Here is an 18174-nt window from a genome sequence, read left to right on the forward strand (position 1 = left end):
AAAAGTGCCCATGAAGAGCGACAGCGTTGTGAGATTCATCAAGCTGGGGCGGAGATATAGACAGGCCTTCGACCAAAGCGCCATAACCATTTGGCCATTTTGCTCACCATGGCCCGCGGGGACTTCAATGTAAGTCGACTGCCACTGGTCGAGGCGCTGGAAACAAAATTAATCCCTACCAAGGCGAGGCAACTGGCCCTCATCAAGTCCGCCAGGTCTCTCGAATCCGATGCCCGCCCGTTCGACCACAAAATCAATGATATATGGCAACAGCTATCCGCTGCGAAAGGCGGCAAATCGTGCGCCGCCGAAGAGACAATCCTGCGCTGGCTGTTGAAGCACATGGACAGCAGTAGCGACATCGCAGAACAGCTTCGACGATATCCTGCGACATGGACCACCATCGGCTGCCTATTTGAGAGGATTTCCCTCTTCTCCCTCTCGAGGATCTTCCTGGAGCGCAAATTCATCGCCGTGTTGCAGCAGAGTGCCAGAGATATTTCACGGCCCCAATCTCAAGAAAAGACAAGACCGTCCAAAGAAAAGAAGAGGAAGCGAGACGAGCCCCTTACCTTCGACCTTGCCACCCTGCGCTTGCCCGAGACGCTGTTGCAATCTGCGTCGGAGCTCTTTGGAGCCCTCGAAAAGCTCCTACAGCGTCTGAATACGACAAGAGACCGGCACTCCGAACATGTCCTGATTGGCGCCGAACACATCAAATCGCTTTTCCGCGTCCCTGCCGAAGCTGCCAAAGACTTAGTCGCGCCTTTGCTTTGGATCTGTGCTCACTCACTGAGCCTTCTCCCGCATGACGGTATCGTGGAACAGCAGGAGACTTGGCCAAAAACTGTTGTTGCCTTTTGGGATTTGCACCTGGGAAGCGCAGAAGATTCCCACGAGTTCGCAGCAAGCTTATACAATCCTTGCTGCACCATCCTCGACGCTCTCTCTGGGCCCGACAAAGTAAAGGGAAACCTGCTTAGAAAAGGCTCGTGGTTGCAGCAGATGAGGCAGTTCGTCACAAAGAACCTGATCAACCCGGCGAGGAGTACTTTCACAAATGGCAAGGGACTTGGCGCTCTCGAAATAGCCAATTCTACTACTCTGAAGGACCCGGCGCCCTCCATTAAGATCCTTTCACACCTTTTATCCCTGTCACAGCAAGGCCTTGACGACCCCATCACCAAAAGGGAGAGACTCACCTGGACGTCCGCCGTCTTCAAGCTGCTACTTACCTTTGCCGAAGAGCATAATGTTGCAGAGCACGTCATCACAAACTTGATGAGCAACGCCACGCGTGGTTGCCAGCCGGATCTGGAGACCCTCAGGCACGTGTGCAAAAGCTATGCCCTTCAAGCCGCGACTAATTGGAGCCTGGTGGCCGACATTATCTCATGCGATTCAGATACTTTCCTTCTCGATGAGGAGCTTTTTGATGCACTACTCGCTTCGGTCACATCTGTCACAAAAGCTGAGGAATTTGAACTTGAAGAAATAGTGGAAGGTGTCATTAATCCGCTCATGAAAGCTGCCGCCAAGGCCCGCAACCTGATCAATTTCATTAAGAAATGGCATGGTCAAATTTCTCAACTGCTTTCGAAAGGCGAATCCCTCGATCAGTCGCCCTGGTACGACGCTCGTGCCCGGGAGCAGTGCGCGGACCTTTTGCAAGGGACACTTTCCATCCAACAAGTATCGTCCCTGGTTGACAGGTTGCAAGAGGAGGACGACTCCGAGGCGTACTTGATCGTTCTTGACGCCATTTGTCAGGGGATCACCGATGAGGATTATATTGACGCTATCAAGTCAAATTTGCTCGACATAGTCCTACAGCCCTCAAACAATCCAGCTCAGGTTTCTTCGGTACTGACTCCTCGGTGGCGCATCACGAGGAAAACTACATCTTGGGTTGCCGCTGCTGATGTGAATCGCATCTGGGATCACGTCAAGGCAAATTTGTCTCGACTGCTCTCGAGTGGATCGCTATCCGATACTGCAACCTTCGAGGCTTTTGCTTGCTGTTGTGAATTATCTCATGCGAACTACCCCCAAGGGGACAAGCTGAAGGATACGCTAGCCGAGGCTTGCACCTTTTTGAAGCGCATCATCGCAGAAGTCAAAGACGAAAATCGCTTTCCGGTGGTGTCTAGATACATAGATCTTGTTTTTAACCAGTTCCCAGCCATCAGCCAAGCATCTAGTGGGGAAGAACAAATCAGCAATTTGCTTGGAATACTGTTCAACCGCATTGAGTCCAACGCCGCCAAAATCATGGTGCGGCCTAGCGAGACTATTCTTCAGCGTGTTCCCAAAGACGATGCTGTGCAGGACGACGAGGAAATCGTGGAGGCGTTAATTCAACCTCTAATATCTAAACTAGAGAGCTCTGATGTGTGTGGCTGGACTGGCTCTGCGACGAGCTCAACGACGATCTCGGCTCTTCTTGACTTTCCACCAGAAGTGTTCACGAAAGATCGCCGCAAGAGGATCATGTCATCGTGGAGGAATCGGAAAACAGAGGTTGAGGCTGGCTCAAGAGAATTCCCCATTGCTCATGAACGCATTCTACGCCTGTTAATCTTGGTCATGACGCAACCGACCTTCTACGACGTAAGTAAACTGTCTGTGATTGTCAATTCCGAAACAGAGAAACATCTCTTCCCTCTCCCTGTATGTCAAACGTGATTTGGTTAACTAAATGAGATATAGGGTATGGCATTCGACGATGTCCAAGGCCTCCTCGTGAACATATCTTCTGAACTACTGCCCTTCCTAGAGAAACTGGCCCTGCTCATGATTGGTCAAATGGTTCGCAATGTTGAGTCCTCGGCCACCTACCTCGACCAGATTCTTCGCTACATCGAAGGACTTGACATAGAGCAAACCGACAACCCAATCATGCCGTTAATAGTTCTGAAGAGTGTGGTCATTGCTTTGCAGGGGTCATCTACCAAGGCCAAACATGGCCTGAACCAGGAACAGGTCGCCGAAAAACTACGCGAGCTTGTCGGCCACAGTATCGCCGAATTTTCGTCAAAACTCAAGAAGCCTGGAAAGTTTGCCAAATCCGAAGACGATCTGATGGTGCTAGATCTGACGTTGCGCGCGGCCGCCGTTATTGGGGACAGATTGTCAGCCCAGCCAATCAAGCTATCTTCAAAGGTCGTCGCGAGGCTGCAGGACGCTGGCCATACACTCTCCTCTGAAGGCGTCCCTACAGGATGGAAACTCTTTACTTTTTTGACTTACAACAAGGGAGTGTCCAGTTCTGATATTTTGTTGAAGCAAATGAGCCAAGAATATTCTTCGAGTGCCGATTCTCTGGCTATCAACGAATTTGTTGATGCGTCAATCAAAGACCTCGATGCATCAGCCAGAACTAGTCTGCTTCATGACTTACTGAAGGACTGTTCATCATGGCAGAATCCTAGCATTCCCTACACGGTCTTGGGCAGGATCATCGAGGCCATTCAAGGTATGCCTTACCAAATGTATTCGGCTACAAATTGCTAACTGGTCATATAGTCTCAGCCCCATTATCCGCGGTAACCGAAGAGGGCAAGACCTTTGACCTTGCCTCGGTTCAAGTCATTCTTTGTAACTCACTTGCCAGAAAGACAAGGACATTGGAGCAATTCCAAAACACCGCCCAAGTAATTGAGCTTCTGCTCGACAAACATGCCAGTTCAATGACTCAAGTCAATATTGAACATACTATGGCAGTTGTTGCCGCCGTTTGTTCGTCAGAAGGCCCCAGATTGAGCGATCCGGAGTCTAGCGTAGCCGGAGGAGTGTTCGACACCCTCTACCGCTTAACGGCCATTATCATCAAGCGCCACAGGCTGCGTCTGGAGGGACATCACCACCTCTTGGTGTCAACCCTCCAGACCCTACTCCGTGTTCTGCTTGCCAACCCTGCCAAGTCCAAGCAGACCAACAGTAGCTTTTTGTACCCTCCTTGGTTAGACACTCGTCTCAAAGCCCGCCACGGCGCCAAGTTTGCCCGTCTTCTTACCTTGGTCTGCGAGCCAAGTGCTGCCTCGGTTGCCCGTGGCAAGCACAACAGCCTCGACTCTGCAACTGATGCCGTGAAACGATCGGCGGGACAGCACATGTTCTGGGTCATTGCACTCTACATCAAGCTCCAGTTGGAGGGCGATGTGTCGAGGGATGTGCGTAAAGAATTGGCTACAGGTGTGTACTCAATCTTGGGTATTACACCAGACAGCAATCGGAGGATACTGAGCGAGGCTGTGGATGAGAGTGGACGGGCTATCTTTAGAAGCTTGTTCACAGAGTGGAAGAAGTTCGGCAAGTGGAGTGGTGTATAGACATAGATGGGTTCGAGCTGGTATCTTTCAGCGAGTTGAAAATAGTCATAGGGTGAAGCCTATTTTATTTGGATTGCCCAACTATAGAACAGAAACACTGCTTGCTAACCACATGCCAAAAGCAACACCTTTTGTCTCATTGGTCCTTTCTCTTCGCTAGTTCTAAGTATTGCCCAACCACCTCCTTCACCATCGTGTCATATGGTGCAAGGTCAATGCCAAGAACGTCTCGCGCCTGTTGAATCTCAAATTAACACCACCCAAGACAAAGACGTATCGATACAATCACGAGCACATACCTTACTTGAGTCCCACTTCAGGGGTATAGTCGGCGGCTGCCAACCACCCTCCCGAAAGAGGCCTGATCTGAAAGCCTCCGGGAAATGCTTCTTGGCAATCGGAACCGTGTCCTCCCACCTTGGCTCGGCATTGAGGAGAAAGGACTGGTTCCCCTCAACGGCGGGGTCCAGCGCCCTGACATGCGCTCGAGCCACGTTCGCACAGAGGACGGCGTTTCCGACCATGCCCACGCCGCGGTCGCCGGTCAGCAGGCCGCCGATCAGCATGCCCGTCGCACCGTTGGAGAGCATTTCCTTGGCGTCAGCGACGAGCTCGTCCCTGCCGAAGATCCAGGACGGCATGATGGACACGAGGTCGAAGCTCGCCGTCGTCCCGGCCCTGCTCCTCATGAACGCCTCGGAGGCGTCCAGGGCCGCCGCCTTGCCCGCGCAGTACGCCTGGAGCTCCGAGTCGTACGGCGGTGGCGGGACGGGCACGCGGTGCCCGGGCCCGCGCACGACCTCCTCGCGCCCCGTGGCGCCGGCGTCGGTGTACACGCTCGCGGGCGCGATGGCTACTGTGGAGCTCGTCATGACGATGCGTCTTACCGTCCCGCCCTTCTCGTGTGCAGACTTGAGGATGCCGAGGGTGCCCTCTACGGAGGATGCGACCAGGAGCGCCGCCAGGTGGTCCTTCGGCGCGGCCGAGCCCTCCCCTGCGCTACTGATAGGTGCGGCGGTGTGAATGATGAAGTCGACGCCCTGCACGGCTTCATCGTACGCGCCGGCCACTGCCATGTCCGGCACGATCACAAACATCAGCTGCGTCGCGGAGGGGTTCAGGTCGGTGATGGAGGGGGCTGCCTGCACCTTGTCGATCTTGGCTTGTGAGCGGGCCGCGACGCGGACTCGATAACCGCTCTTTAGGAGGTCTACTAGAATAGCGTACCCAAGGAAGCCAGTGCCTCCGGTAAGCAAAACGAGTTCTCCGGTCATGGTTAATAGAAATGCACAGTGTTATCTACTAGAAAGGTTAAGGACCTCGTTTATGATGTTTTCGTGGCGATATTTGTGATTGATCTGTCTCTTTTATACTTATTAAACGCTTGGCTATACGCGCTGGAAAGGCTGCATGCGTCAGTTTCGCCTGTTTAGGCAATATGATACACTCCACTCGAGCACAGTGTCACAAATCCTACTCAAACATATTTCCTATTTCGGAAGGGTGGGTCAAAATGCTTTTCCAATCACCGGGCTTACTCAGCTATAGTGCCTGACCTAACCGCTCCTCTAACCCAGCTAGGAGTGGCTGGCAACAAAGCTCATCCCAAAGAAACGAAGACAACAACCTGCGAATGCTGCCATCACCCGGAGAACATCCTTGTGGATGCCTTTGTACAGTGCATTGAAAAAGGGCCAGGAACCACTGCCCTCCCGGAGGGGTTTTCGCCCCCGTCCCCGTCCCCATCCCGAGCAGCCCGACGAAAGCTACCCACAACAGTGCCGCCATGTTCTCTGTCCAGATTTCCCTGGCAGATGATGTCAACCCGACTATACTTTGAAGTCTAGCGCACATTCGGCGAACTAAGGGGCTCGATGGCGGCACCTGACGCAACGTGACGTACGTGAAGACGTGCGCAGCTAGGACGAGCGCACGTGAGCGTCTGCTGGCATCCGACACGTCGGTCGAGTCTTGGTAGAGGTGCCTTAAGATTGCATCATCCGCCATATTTAATAGAGTCCGTAGGGCATCCAGAGAGACCACTGATGACTGGCGTGCCAAAAGCAGCTGTCTTATCTGGACGAATATCCGAACATGATAGTACGAGCTATCGTTGAGTATTGAATGATCCAGTGGCGGGTACCAAGCCTGCTCTATTATTGATGCCGGGAGATATGCCTGGTCTGTGTGCAGAAGAGGAAATTTGAGTCGATGGCCCAGTGCGACGGCGACCTGGATGTCGGCCCTAATTCTTTTACGTTAGTGAGGTTCAGGAAGAAGGGATTGCTGAATCTTACAGGTTGATTGACTTGCAAAGCACGAAATCGTCTTTGAGGCTGTCATGACCGCCTCGTGAGCTGAAAAGATCTTGCACGCCTCGTAGATGCGTCTCAGCGGCCTCGAAGTCACCATCGCAGGTCTAGAGTCGTGTTAGTCCACTGCAGGGTTCACTGTACGCGCCTCATTCACCTCGACAATTCCCAAAGTTGACATGGTGGCCATCAAGAAATTCATATCGTCATCATTGCCGACAGACTCAGCATGTGCGAGCTTGGTCCTGATCTCTCGCATCGCCTCGCCTTTCTGGTGTATGCCCTCCACCTGAATCGAATACTCTAGAGCTGAATGTTCTGCTCGCCACAATGCCGCAGTCATTGCGAGAGTGCTGTGCATCATCGGCGCGTTCTGTAATGCATAGGGGAACCACGACTTCCTGCGGTCGACTGTGGCCAAGTTGAGGCCGAACTTAGTAATTACTAGCGAGCCGAGCCGGGGAAATCAGCCCATGATCATATCCTGATGGTAAGTACTCCGAGGACCTACAGTACTTGATTAGGCAGTCTACCTCTGGATTTGTCGGTATTGGGAGACTATTGAATGGATCAATGCTGCCTGCACACACAGCCTGTATGTGATATGCCCGCAGTTGTGTCGAAGTCTGGTGTCGAAGTAGCATCAGCTCATGTATCGATACGGATCGTAACTAAGACGAAGCCCCACCTCCACAAATGTCTGGGGTACAGAATTGGTGTGTGCAGTTCTGCACTCTTGGAGTGCCAGTCTAGCGGACGCATTGCCAGGCCCAGACAGGCCCGTCAGTGATTGGAATTCTTCAGGAAATTTGAAGTGGGCCATCAGGTCATCCCTGCATTTCGCAGAACGGTAGGACTGTTCTGCTGCCGTCTTGACCCTTCGCGGATGCGTGGTTTTCCGAAGACCTGCGCGTATCGCATGACTCCTGACGGAACTGGTCAATTTTGATGCCTTTCCGTCCCTACCTTCTACGGAGATAAATCTGAGCTGTGGCATTTCTCAAGTTTTGTTACACTTCTGATTGCCATATCAAGGTTTCTCCATGTGGCACTTGGTTTGGTCTTACCTTGGTCGGATATAAGGACCGGTCTTTCGTGTGTACTTATCTCCGATCCGACGTATCTCCAAAATACTGGCCTAACCCCGCCCGCTTCCATAGCTAACGATACATAGCAAGGTTAGACTAAATGCGACCACGTCCTTCACACTCACTTGTTGCTCAACACTTAATAAAACTACACTTTTTTCTCGCTACATTTATAATACGATACCATAATATTCTAATCTGATTAAATCCTTTATTATTGAGGCATATTTTCCACCATTTTTCACCGGTGGAAAACTACGTCGGATGCAACAATAGACGACTAAGCGCACGTCGTGCTTTCTATCACAAATGGGCCTTTCAAAATATGCCTTCAATATCAGTACTTTTCTCAGCCAGGCTATGAAGAGCTAGCTACTTAGACGTTAAGGCATGTTCATGGACATATCATGTGGTACAAGTGTACATGCAATCACCTAGATAGTTAGCTCCCGGGCCGCGTCCATACTCGATCTATGACTGTCAAATAAGCAAGATATCCTGTAGAACCGCTACAAAATCGAAGGCTTGTGTATGCATTAACTTCGTGGCTTGGCTGGTATACTTTCATTTGTATATGGGGTTATTTCCCTCCTGCTCTCGCTTAGAGAGCCACGGGCAATCTCCCATTCAATAGTCCCTACAATATTTGCCAGTATCGAATGCAACTCATGAGCGAAGCTCAAAACAACTCGCTCCACGAGGATAGGGTTCTTCGTAAGCTCAAGCCTGATTTTAACCCTATTTAGAAACAAACCATTCCCACATTTTTTATGAGGGGGAGTGCAAACTCCGCATGACCCAAACCATGGCCAAACATCTCGCAATGGCTACATTAGCCGCCTCGTCGACATCCTTCGCGTCTCCAAATCCCGTCTTGCCGGGCCCTGAGGCGCCGCTTTTGATCTGTTTGTTGGGACTGCCTTATGCGGATGACGTATTCAAGCTTGCCACCGTGCTTTGGGCGAACATTACAGATGGTTCATATCCCGCACTTTCTCTCTACGCGTTCCAGTTTGGCGGACAACTGGTACCCATCTTCATGATTATGATGATTGAAGGATTCAAGTCCGGCAACAGTGATCACGCACTATACTAGTCAATATGTCCTTATTCCTTAGTCACACAGTGCTTTGATTACCAACTCGTTATCTAGTTCTGTTTTGTGGGGTTGTGCCATACAGGCCTTTGGATACGCGGCCACGATGCCACTTTACGCCGCGATCCATCTCTTCACTTCGTCTACTGAAGCCGCGTCGTCAGACAGATCACCAGGGGGTTGACGCAAGGATTGACGCATTGTTTAGTGAGCTATAAATATCAACTTCCTGGCTTCAACAACTCTGCGATACATTGACAACATCACCACTGACGAGTACTATCTGCTGATTGACTCGACATTGTACTCAACCGCAGCTGGAGATAACTTGACGATCGGCAGCAATGACACGGTTATCAGACGTTGGTGTTGCAAGGGAGTGCTAGGGTGCTAGTATTGACGCGCTGAGCCCTTCTCTCTATCAGGTATGGAGGATTCCAGCCCTTATATATCCTATTGCAATCCGATACCGGATAAGCTCTGACAGACTGTGGACAGAAATAGTACTATAGAGGGTAACGAGTTGAAGGATCGAAGATTAAAGAAGGAAGCGAATGTCGAAGATGAGAGTGTGAGAGAAGAGGGCATGGGAGAAGAGAGTTCAACGAGGATGGCATAGACGGAAGAGGTTTACGTATCAGAAAACTCAGGCTGGAGGTAACCTTCTCTTTTGTCCATGGCTTCCTTTTATCTACTGGATCAAAATAGGTAGTGCCGTATTGGAAAAGTAATGAAAATCATGAAGTGTCAAAGAAATAACGATGTCTTGACGCACACAACCCTTCATGCTCATGCTATTCTGGTAGCTATCACTGTATTGTCTCTATGAAATTTTATGTACATTATATATCAATGGTACTTGCTAAGCCAGTCTGGATGCCATCCGGTATTGGAAGTCATAGACATCCTTATTTGTTGAATTATATATGCCTCCATCGCATAAAGTGGATAGTAGTGCAAAAATTATTACCAAGTAGATGCTCCTGGCCTCGAAATGCCGATATCTAATGCTTGGCAGGAGTTTCAGCTGCACCTGCATCCGTTTTATGTTCTCTACAAGGTTGGTGCAACCAGACTTAAGTTTCAGCTTCTCTCCTTCTAGTATCATAGTACCTGAATTATATAATATATGGCCTGTGGAGTGATCAATGAGGCTGACGTTTCATATAATTATCTATCATCAAGTATGTCCCTAGAAGGTACCCCTAAACTACGGAAGACAGATTGCGCGGATAATCCTAAGCCAGTCTGCGATTGCCATAACACTACTTATGATGTAACAATACCAGCATCTTCTGGTTCAATACCAAGGAGTCACCGTAAGCCCAATCTTCTTAGTCTAGAGTTCGTGATGTACTCACAAGCGACCCTTAATGCGAACTTCGACAGAGTCGCAAAACAACTTTTCTCGCCGATAGAGCTAAGGAAGTTAAGCTGCTCATAGACCATACGCGGCCTTCCACAGTAATACCAAACCTCCCTACGATGGCGCCTCTCAATGAACCGTTCAGACACGTCCTCGGCTATAGCTGGTTTTTCTTTGTGCCATCCCCTCAGTAGGCATAATATCGGCGAACACTATAGGTACGGAAAGCCGGGAAATCTATCTGGGAAGCTATTGAGATGTCTGGAATGTTGCTTTTTGGAAGCTGACGAGCAATTGTACCAAGTTGGTGCACGGTATTGAATGCTCGCCAACGCCGCCTCTTGATACTAACACTAATCGTGCGAATTGGCTGGCAGAGTATTCTCCGGTTACTGCATATCGTAAAGGAGGTCGAAGCGGCACGAAACACGGCAAAAGCTGTTGCTACATTGTTGCAACGAGTCTGCGCAGGGAGGCGGCTTTTTGAACCACTATGCAAAGCATAAAGAAAATATTGTCTAACAAACATTTCTGTACCATATATGCCTTCGTAACGGGGCCTCTATGGTTAAGATCAAGGGTGCCTAGTCGTGATATATATATCTCGTTGATTAGCATAAAGGCGGGGGCCCATTTAGACGACTTTAACATCCCGACCACGTACCGAGGAAACGGTCGCGAGCTAAAGCAGAGCAATCGGCTTTAGTCCGTGATATTTCAAGCTCGTTGCCTGCTCAAGCCTTACTACCGATAGAAGTTTAGCTTACGAAACGTTCGTGCTATAACGGACGGGCAGGATGCATTTAGCGAGCCACTACACTCTGTTATGCCGAAACATCTCACTCAAGTCGACAGATAGCAAGTAATATTCTAATCACATATTTCATGTTTACTAAGTCCTCTTCGTTTGGACCGATAGCTTAGGCGTCACACTCAGCTTTAATGTACTGGCTACGGTTCTCAAGTTTGGATAATTCGGTAGAAATATCTTGCATCTTATGGATACAACTAACCACGGATCATAATTAGGAACCATCCGCTATTAGGGCCTAGTTAATAAAGCGTATTAAATTTGCTGTAGTATTACCCCTAGACAATGAAATAAGTCGTGATATAACGTACCCCACGGGCGAACAGATCACACGGGCGAACGAACCACTTCTTACAACCTCGTACCATAAAGTATAAGTCATCTTTACAACAACGCTAAAAATCAATTCAAATTAATCGTCCTCGTTTAAAGAGGACGATTCTATAACATTTTAACAAGTGCGCGTATTATGTCCGGGCTCTCCGCACCTTTTATAGCGCTATAGCTGCGTCTTAACCCTTTTCGTACGACTACTACCTTAACGTGATTCACCTTATAATTGCCCGTCTACCTCTTTTTAAGACTGTAAGTCTTTTATAGCTTGTATACTAAGTGACCTTCTATCTTATAATTAGGTCTTTTTCGTAAAACGGCGTCGGCTTAATAGATTATTCGCCTTTCGAAGTGTAAGATTCTCGCCTTTTAAAAGAACGAGCCGGTATATTACTTACGTTATACCCTTCGCAAATTGGTCTATAGCCGTAAAAGAGCTATTCTAGTATTATACGATACTATTTCGTATATATTCGCTTTGTTATAATTCCTCGATTAGGTTATTCGGGGTCTTTAATTCTTAAATAAGAGAAAGACTAGACGAGGTCCTAGGTATTTTTAGATTACGTTTCGTACGAGGGTAAACCACGCGCGATACGCGTTTAGATCTTCGTAAAGGACCCTTTAGTAATCGATCCGTCGATTAAAACGCGTCCGGAGTTATGGTTGTCGTCGTACGAAGGTTAACGCCCAGTTTACTCCGACGCGTCCCGCGGCGCGTTAGGAAAGGAGTCGGTTCGCCATATCTTCGATACTACTTATTCGAGGAGGAAATGATCGCGAATCTAAGTTAATTATATATCGTATAATTACTAGTTCTTTAGAATCGCTTAATTTTTCGATTATTTACGGAGATTTCGCGCCGTGTAATTCTACCGCATTATCGGCTACGTAAGGTATTATATAATATATTATACGTCGTAGCGGTATGTCGCAAACTTAATTTTAGGTTCGTACGAAGCGCTTAGAGCGCTAGATTAATTTGGCCTTTATTATAAGTACCGACCATGTTGCGTTATGGTAGTATTAAGGAATAAAGTCAGATAGTAAGAAAATGATCTAAAGTGGTTCGTTCGCCCGTGTGATCCGTTCGCCCGTGGGGTACGTTAGGCGTAACAACGTAAGTCACTAGTGTTTGGACCCATCTCATTATCGAGAGATAACTCTTTTAGGTCGGCTTAAAGCAACGAGATCTTCGTGTAACCATAAATCGGGTTATTTAAACCTCCTGGATCCTTATCTAGCTCCCTGTAATTGCTCTCCTTTTTCACTTTATATTAATACATTAGCTATGATATCTACTCTACCTCTCGCCCGTTTACGAGTTTAATTCTCTGTTATAATCATAGCTCTTACGGTGAAAATAATTTACGTTGTAAGTCCGTCCGATAACTATTTGTAACGGATCGCCGGTATGGTGTCACTATTTAATAATATCGTCATCGTGACTAGTATGGGAATAAGTACTAACATTAGCATCCCGGTAAGCTCCTTGGTACCTTACTTCTCTTCTTTTATTAATTAAGCGTAGGACTTCCGTTCCCGAGGCGGAATATACGCTAATAGACCATCGAATGTTCGAAATCTCTTTTACGTCACTACATTGTCTCATCTTCCGGGTGGGCCTGCTCTCGTAGCTTTTTGTAATAAGCGGACAAAAGCCTTCCGAGCACAATATATCGGCTGATTGAAGACTACAGTGGAACTAGCATGCTCCTAAAGGTCTATACTAAAAATGTTAATTATATCGAAGACAAGCTTAATTTCTATATTAATTTAGACAAGGGCTTTAAACGTCGACGCCTATTGAGGGCACGAAAATGTAAGCTATGAAACAAGGCTAGGAACAATATGCAAATTCGGGACCGAGGAATTGAATGTGTTTAACTACACGGGTCCATTGACAATACGCGATGCTTAAGTTATGGTAAGCGCGAGAGGTGGTCTCGACAAGGGGATTAAGGTTAACGCCAAAGATATAGAGCCAAACCAGTGTGTTTTGTATATAGAGCATTATATAGGGCCGGCGGCTACGGGATTACGTAGGCGGGAACTAAGCCTTCTCTGCCCAGATATCGTCCTCTATAGCGAAAGCGACCCGCGATGTGACTCTATCTTGGATCACATATAATACGACATGTATGAAATGGTACTTATTCCTCGTCCTAGGGACTAGTCTCTCTATGAAAGGTGTTAGGGAACTAACAGATTCATTCGCAAGAGTGGCCTAAGAAAATAGGGGCATAATTATCTTTGTTAACCTAATTGAGCTATTTTACAGTACTTAGTGCCAAACGATCGACTTAAGGGTAGTCTCCAGACCATCGTCCAGACTTTCTAGAATGAATGAAAGAGAGTTATCCTCATCGGTCTTCGTTTCCCCTGCTTCTGTTTTCATACGGTATTTAACTGGCTTCATTAACTCTAATGCAACAGAATTGTACCCTGCCTGTACCAGCAAGTCGGCAAGGACATTCCGCATCTGCATAGATTCGACCAAACGTTCATCTGTGACCCCTGGAGTGGATAGTATTTGGAGAATTTCCTTCGACTTTTCCTCAACTTGCTTTGAGCCTTTAGGCTCATTGAGTACCGCAAATGCAAACCACCATAAGCGACAAGTAAGGGTCCGTGGATGGTATGATCCTAGCCGCGAATCAAAGGATAGGTAGATCTGCTGAGATCGCTTCTCGAGCTTTTTCCAGTCAATACGCTTGATTACTCCTCGGCGAACTCGGAGCATGTTGCGCATGGTCCTCACGTTTATCAACTCGCGGTACGCCCACAGAGTTTCCAGGTTGTCCGGCCCGAGTGCTTCCCTCCGATTGACTACGACCCCCTTGAGAAGAACGGCAATCTTCTCGATGCTATCAAGTGCCTCTCGAGGGTCTTTTATTCTGGAATGAAGCTTTTTGAGAACCATGGCAAATTCGAAGTCCGTCGTTATTGACGATTGACTTGGCTTCAACTCATTCGATCCGTCAAGGTGTCTTGTTGCGAAGTAGGAGTGGAGGCATTCAAGCAATAGCCGAGCTTCTGAAAGCTCAGTCTCGGGCTTGTAATCAAGCTTTCTTGTTTGCGTGACTGCCAATAATTGGATGGTAGTAGCGAGGAGGGGGTGAATTAACGTCGAATCTTTGTGGTTCGAGAGACTACACAAGTGACCACATATATACTCCAATGGCTCAGAAATCCTTTCCTTTTTTTCCCCCTCTCAGTTAGTTCCACGCTATTTCAGTTGAATGTTGCGTGCACTCACCTGTGGCTTCCAATAATGAATTGCCTGACGTTTGGCTACATCAATTGCGACCCCCCATGCTTCATCGACTTTACCCGTTTCAAGGAGTGCGTGTGCCAACTTGGACGTGTATTTCAATGTCTCCGGGTGATTTTCGCCCACGTGGTCCCCAGCACTGATGACGACTTTCCGAAGGCCCTTTTCCGAGGTAAAATAATCGCCGTTGGCAAGCTGTGATACTGCGACTTGATAGTCAGCACGAATGGTCTGGGGATGTTTACTTCCAAGAGTCTTCTTGGAATTCTCTGCGAGGGATTTTGCTGTGGCTATTGCCTCTGCAAAACGATGCTGAGCTCTGTATACGTGCACCAAACAGTCCATAGATTCTAGAGCCAACGGATGTCGGCGCCCAAGAGTATTCGCAACCGTTTCGTAAGTGTTAGATGCTAAAGTTGCTGCCTCCTTGTATTCGCCCATGTATGCCTTACACCTAGCCTGCAGGTTCAAGGCAGCGAGTGTTCTAAAATGTGTGGCACCAATAGCCTCTTTCAATGATGTCGTAGTTTCGGAGGATATCTTCAATGCAGGTACATATTCGCCAGCAAACATAGATATTGTCGCATCTGCGAGACGAATCTGAATGTGCTTCAGCTCGGTAGATCTCGCAGTAGCCGATTTTTCTTCCGGTCTTTCTTCGTTGCCGACTCGGTTCAATTCATCCGTGTTCGATGACCCTTCTGAGTTATCTTTGGGGCTTTCTGGAAACAAACAGGTCTCGGCTACTTTTATGCGGTCCTTTGCGAGAGTATATTCCCCCATGTTTGCGTACGCTAAAGCCAAATCTCTATGTAGCTTTTCGTCTGAAGTACCCAAGTCCGCGTCGATCAAGCTTGATATAAGTTCTTCTGAATCCTTCCATTTACCTGCACGGAGCATGCAACGCGCTCGCCATTTGTGGCAGTCCTCCTTGATCTCGGCTTTTCTCGTTCTATCCTCATTGGACTCATTTTGAATATGCAGAAATTGTAGGTCATCGAGCACTCGGTCGAGACCTTCTAGGGCCTCCGAGTATAAACCTTTGGGGCCATCCTCGCTCTGTATACCACTCTGTATGCCGCCATACATCATGGTAATAGTGATTTGCATTCGAGTGGCGATGATGTCTATGATGGGCTGGGGGCTTGATTCTTCCATAGCCCGAAGAACCTGGTCAAATAGAACTTTGGCATTCTGGAGCTCTCCCCTATGGAAGAATGATGATGCCAGACGAGACGCCAATCGAAGATTTTCGGGGCTCGAGGTAAGTGCTGGTCGCAGTGTTGCCGATACAACTGATTGTATTTCATCTCCTGCATTCATATGCTTTTTCATCTCATCAACCCGGCTCATACCAAGCCAAGTGTTGATATCAACACCATTCATCATCAGTGGTGCTGAGTCAATCTTGTGGGTTTCCACGGCATTCAGGTTTGTAGGCGAGCTTTGTCTATCCAATGTTCGTCGGGTTGATGAGTCGAGAACTGCATGGTTTACCGGGGCAGCCTGCGTGCTTTGCTCGCTAGAGACAGGAGTAAACACTTTTTCAATAGCCTCGACAAGTTTGATAGAGTCCAATCTTGCGACTTCTTTGTCGTAATTGGGCGGCCAAAATAAGCGTAGAAAGCGATCCGTTAGTGTTTGCTATGAGTGTTAGTCTCAAAAGTTGGCTCTTAATTCGTTGGGTGACTTATTGTCTCTCTAGCTTCGACCAAAGGTGGTTCTGCAAGCCATATTGATTTTTCGATAACTGGATAGTATCGGATGTGTAAATGAGGATGTTCGCTAACGTGATGCTTCTTAAATTTCTCGAAATTGTCGTCAATTTCGCGTGAGATTAATGATAGGCTTTCATAGGAATCCTTTACAGAATCCCCAAAGCCGATTTTGTTGCTCATACGTTGTAGATAATCCACGTATGGTTTGTCTGATGAATTTTGCACGACTGCAGCGTCCATGAGGGCTACATCTATAGGGGCCGATGTAATGCTTCCGCTGCTTGGCGAGGCTAGAACATCTTTCACAATCCAGGAACCTAGGCCATGAGCAATGAAAAATATGGTTTCCGAACGCGTATCCATCGACATCGCTGCGGTGGCAGCAGTGGAGCCTTCGCTTTGAGAGTCTTCTACCCATCTCGTCAAGGAGTCCCGAAGACGTTTGGACTCTCCTAATAGAGCCTTGGAACCATCTTCGATGACGCTCGTCGCATCGAACCTGAAGGCACGAACGAGCACAGGCTTATTCGCGGTTCTGGAGGACTTTGAAACCCAGTTCTCTAAAACCTCGCGGAAATAGATGAACTTATTCGTCGCAAACCCGTGGATCAAGAAGATGCTTGAAAAACTATAGATTAGCGAAGAGTATCCTTGTTGCCAATAACTCACGTACTTGTGTGTTTGACCGTTGCGCTCGGGTGTCTCAAATATTGTCGTGAATGCATCCTCCTAAGCCATATTAGCAACAGAACACATCACAGGGAGCTCGGGGATCTTCACCATTGACTGCATTGTGAAGATCTTTTGAGTGCAATGGCATTGAACGACTGCTCAGGATTTCGACGAGATAGAGGGGAGGTTTTCACTTCTCCCTTGCTACGCCTCAGCGGAGCACAAAGCTCTCGTCAGAGCCATGATCGATATGGTCAGACCCAACTGAAACTCTCAGCCATACCCTTAGCAAGTAGAAGAACCTGTTGTGTTGGGGTGGGGTGGGGAGGGGGGTGTCTTTATTAATCAACTCGAGCGTAGGGCGAGAGGGTCGGTGATCAGATTTTCTACCATGCATTCCATTGCAGGGCGGCACGGTACTCTTTTCAGGTGGGCGCAGCCTTTTGCGATCCATGTCCCTGGGTCCCGTTCCCATTCCAAGCAGGCAAACCATAAATGCGACTGCCAGTTGCTTTGCAAAGGGGCCCTCTACAACCATGACCCAAGTGATACAAGAAAACTGTTGAAAGAGTTTCTTGCTGACGGGGCGACAGCCATCACCCGTATTGCATGCACCCGTGACACTGGCTATTGCCGGGTGGGCTCACAAGGCTCACTACGCGCGTGTGGCAATCAACTCGAATGGCTGACGTGCGTCTGAATCGAGGATTTGCTCGACCAGGTACAAAAGCACACTGGTCGGGTACAAAGCCTGATGGCTTGCCGTGGCTTGGCAATAGTTCCGCAGGTACTGTGTATACATAATGTTGAACATATGTCAAGCATATGTATACCGTTGGGCTAGTGCTGATTTTTGTACCTGTGGAACTATTGCCAAGTCATGCCAAGCCACAAGGCTTTGTATCTGGTCAGTGCGCTTTTGTACCTGGTCAGTTCAGGGTCCCCCGGTGGTGATTAACCTTTCGAGTACGGGTACACATAGATACAAACCATAGGTGGATTGACCTGCAGCGAATGTGGTACCACCTTCCTACTTGGCATTGTTCAGCTGTCGAATCAGGAAAGGGTGCAAGGTCACCTACGCGTGATCTTACAGGCACTGATCAAACCAAGGATGCAAGTATTGCCATGAGGCTCTGGCCCCCCTGATGCTGCTAAAAAGGCTGATAACTT

General features: G+C 48.3%; 7 protein-coding genes across 7 annotated transcripts; 2 read left to right on the top strand and 5 right to left on the bottom strand.

Moving 5' to 3' along the window:
* Positions 1–108: 108 nt before the first annotated feature.
* Positions 109–4331, top strand: BKA67DRAFT_656393 (Urb2/Npa2 family-domain-containing protein; the record flags this gene model as incomplete). Its single annotated transcript, XM_046106932.1, has 4 exons — positions 109–129; positions 184–2610; positions 2710–3475; positions 3526–4331. The coding sequence occupies 4 exons, from the start codon at positions 109–111 to the stop codon at positions 4329–4331; spliced, it is 4020 nt and encodes a 1339-aa protein (XP_045962410.1).
* A 136-nt stretch (positions 4332–4467) lies between these two features.
* On the bottom strand, positions 4468–4967 carry BKA67DRAFT_557346 (uncharacterized protein; the record flags this gene model as incomplete). Its single annotated transcript, XM_046102243.1, has 1 exon — positions 4468–4967. A coding segment is annotated over exon 1 (340 nt), but the record flags the coding sequence as incomplete, so codon positions are not given.
* A 724-nt stretch (positions 4968–5691) lies between these two features.
* BKA67DRAFT_557350 (uncharacterized protein) lies at positions 5692–7732 on the bottom strand. Its single transcript, XM_046102244.1, has 5 exons — positions 7332–7732; positions 7155–7269; positions 6801–7087; positions 6629–6750; positions 5692–6576 (listed from the first exon to the last, which is right to left on the bottom strand). Exons 1-5 carry the CDS (start codon positions 7638–7640, stop codon positions 5874–5876), a joined length of 1536 nt encoding a protein of 511 aa, XP_045962412.1. The 5' UTR covers positions 7641–7732; the 3' UTR covers positions 5692–5873.
* Positions 7733–12550: 4818 nt separating this feature from the next.
* On the top strand, positions 12551–13375 carry BKA67DRAFT_557352 (uncharacterized protein). The gene is made up of 2 exons (XM_046102245.1): positions 12551–12820; positions 12869–13375. The coding sequence occupies exons 1-2, from the start codon at positions 12752–12754 to the stop codon at positions 13022–13024; spliced, it is 225 nt and encodes a 74-aa protein (XP_045962413.1). The 5' UTR covers positions 12551–12751; the 3' UTR covers positions 13025–13375.
* Positions 13376–13575: 200 nt separating this feature from the next.
* BKA67DRAFT_557353 (uncharacterized protein) lies at positions 13576–14618 on the bottom strand. The gene has a single exon (XM_046102246.1). It carries the CDS (start codon positions 14258–14260, stop codon positions 13622–13624), a length of 639 nt encoding a protein of 212 aa, XP_045962414.1. The 5' UTR covers positions 14261–14618; the 3' UTR covers positions 13576–13621.
* BKA67DRAFT_207682 (uncharacterized protein) lies at positions 14414–16203 on the bottom strand. Its single transcript, XM_046095469.1, has one exon. The coding sequence runs from the start codon at positions 15998–16000 to the stop codon at positions 14567–14569; it is 1434 nt and encodes a 477-aa protein (XP_045962415.1). The 5' UTR covers positions 16001–16203; the 3' UTR covers positions 14414–14566.
* Positions 16143–17256, bottom strand: BKA67DRAFT_207677 (uncharacterized protein). The gene is made up of 3 exons (XM_046095468.1): positions 17110–17256; positions 17003–17058; positions 16143–16948 (listed from the first exon to the last, which is right to left on the bottom strand). The coding sequence occupies exons 1-3, from the start codon at positions 17119–17121 to the stop codon at positions 16285–16287; spliced, it is 732 nt and encodes a 243-aa protein (XP_045962416.1). The 5' UTR covers positions 17122–17256; the 3' UTR covers positions 16143–16284.
* Positions 17257–18174: the final 918 nt, after the last annotated feature.

The sequence above is a fragment of the Truncatella angustata genome (assembly GCF_020726525.1).
Source record: "Truncatella angustata strain MPI-SDFR-AT-0073 chromosome Unknown BKA67scaffold_2, whole genome shotgun sequence".
NCBI classification, from domain to species: Eukaryota; Fungi; Ascomycota; class Sordariomycetes; order Amphisphaeriales; family Sporocadaceae; genus Truncatella; species Truncatella angustata.

Coding starts and splice junctions, on each gene's coding strand:
- BKA67DRAFT_557350 (XM_046102244.1), bottom strand. CDS start 7,640: ATGCCACAGCTCAGATTTATCTCCGTAGAAGGTAGGGACGGAAAGGCA. Junction 7,270..7,331: donor TACCCCAGACATTTGTGGAG/GTGGGGCTTCGT, acceptor CTTCGACACCAG/ACTTCGACACAACTGCGGGC. Junction 6,751..6,800: donor CAACTTTGGGAATTGTCGAG/GTGAATGAGGCG, acceptor ACACGACTCTAG/ACCTGCGATGGTGACTTCGA.
- BKA67DRAFT_207677 (XM_046095468.1), bottom strand. Junction 16,949..17,002: donor CGCAACGGTCAAACACACAA/GTACGTGAGTTA, acceptor TAGTTTTTCAAG/CATCTTCTTGATCCACGGGT.
- BKA67DRAFT_207682 (XM_046095469.1), bottom strand. CDS start 16,000: ATGATGAATGGTGTTGATATCAACACTTGGCTTGGTATGAGCCGGGTT.
- BKA67DRAFT_557353 (XM_046102246.1), bottom strand. CDS start 14,260: ATGGTTCTCAAAAAGCTTCATTCCAGAATAAAAGACCCTCGAGAGGCA.
- BKA67DRAFT_557352 (XM_046102245.1), top strand. CDS start 12,752: ATGGTGTCACTATTTAATAATATCGTCATCGTGACTAGTATGGGAATA. Junction 12,821..12,868: donor GTACTAACATTAGCATCCCG/GTAAGCTCCTTG, acceptor AATTAAGCGTAG/GACTTCCGTTCCCGAGGCGG.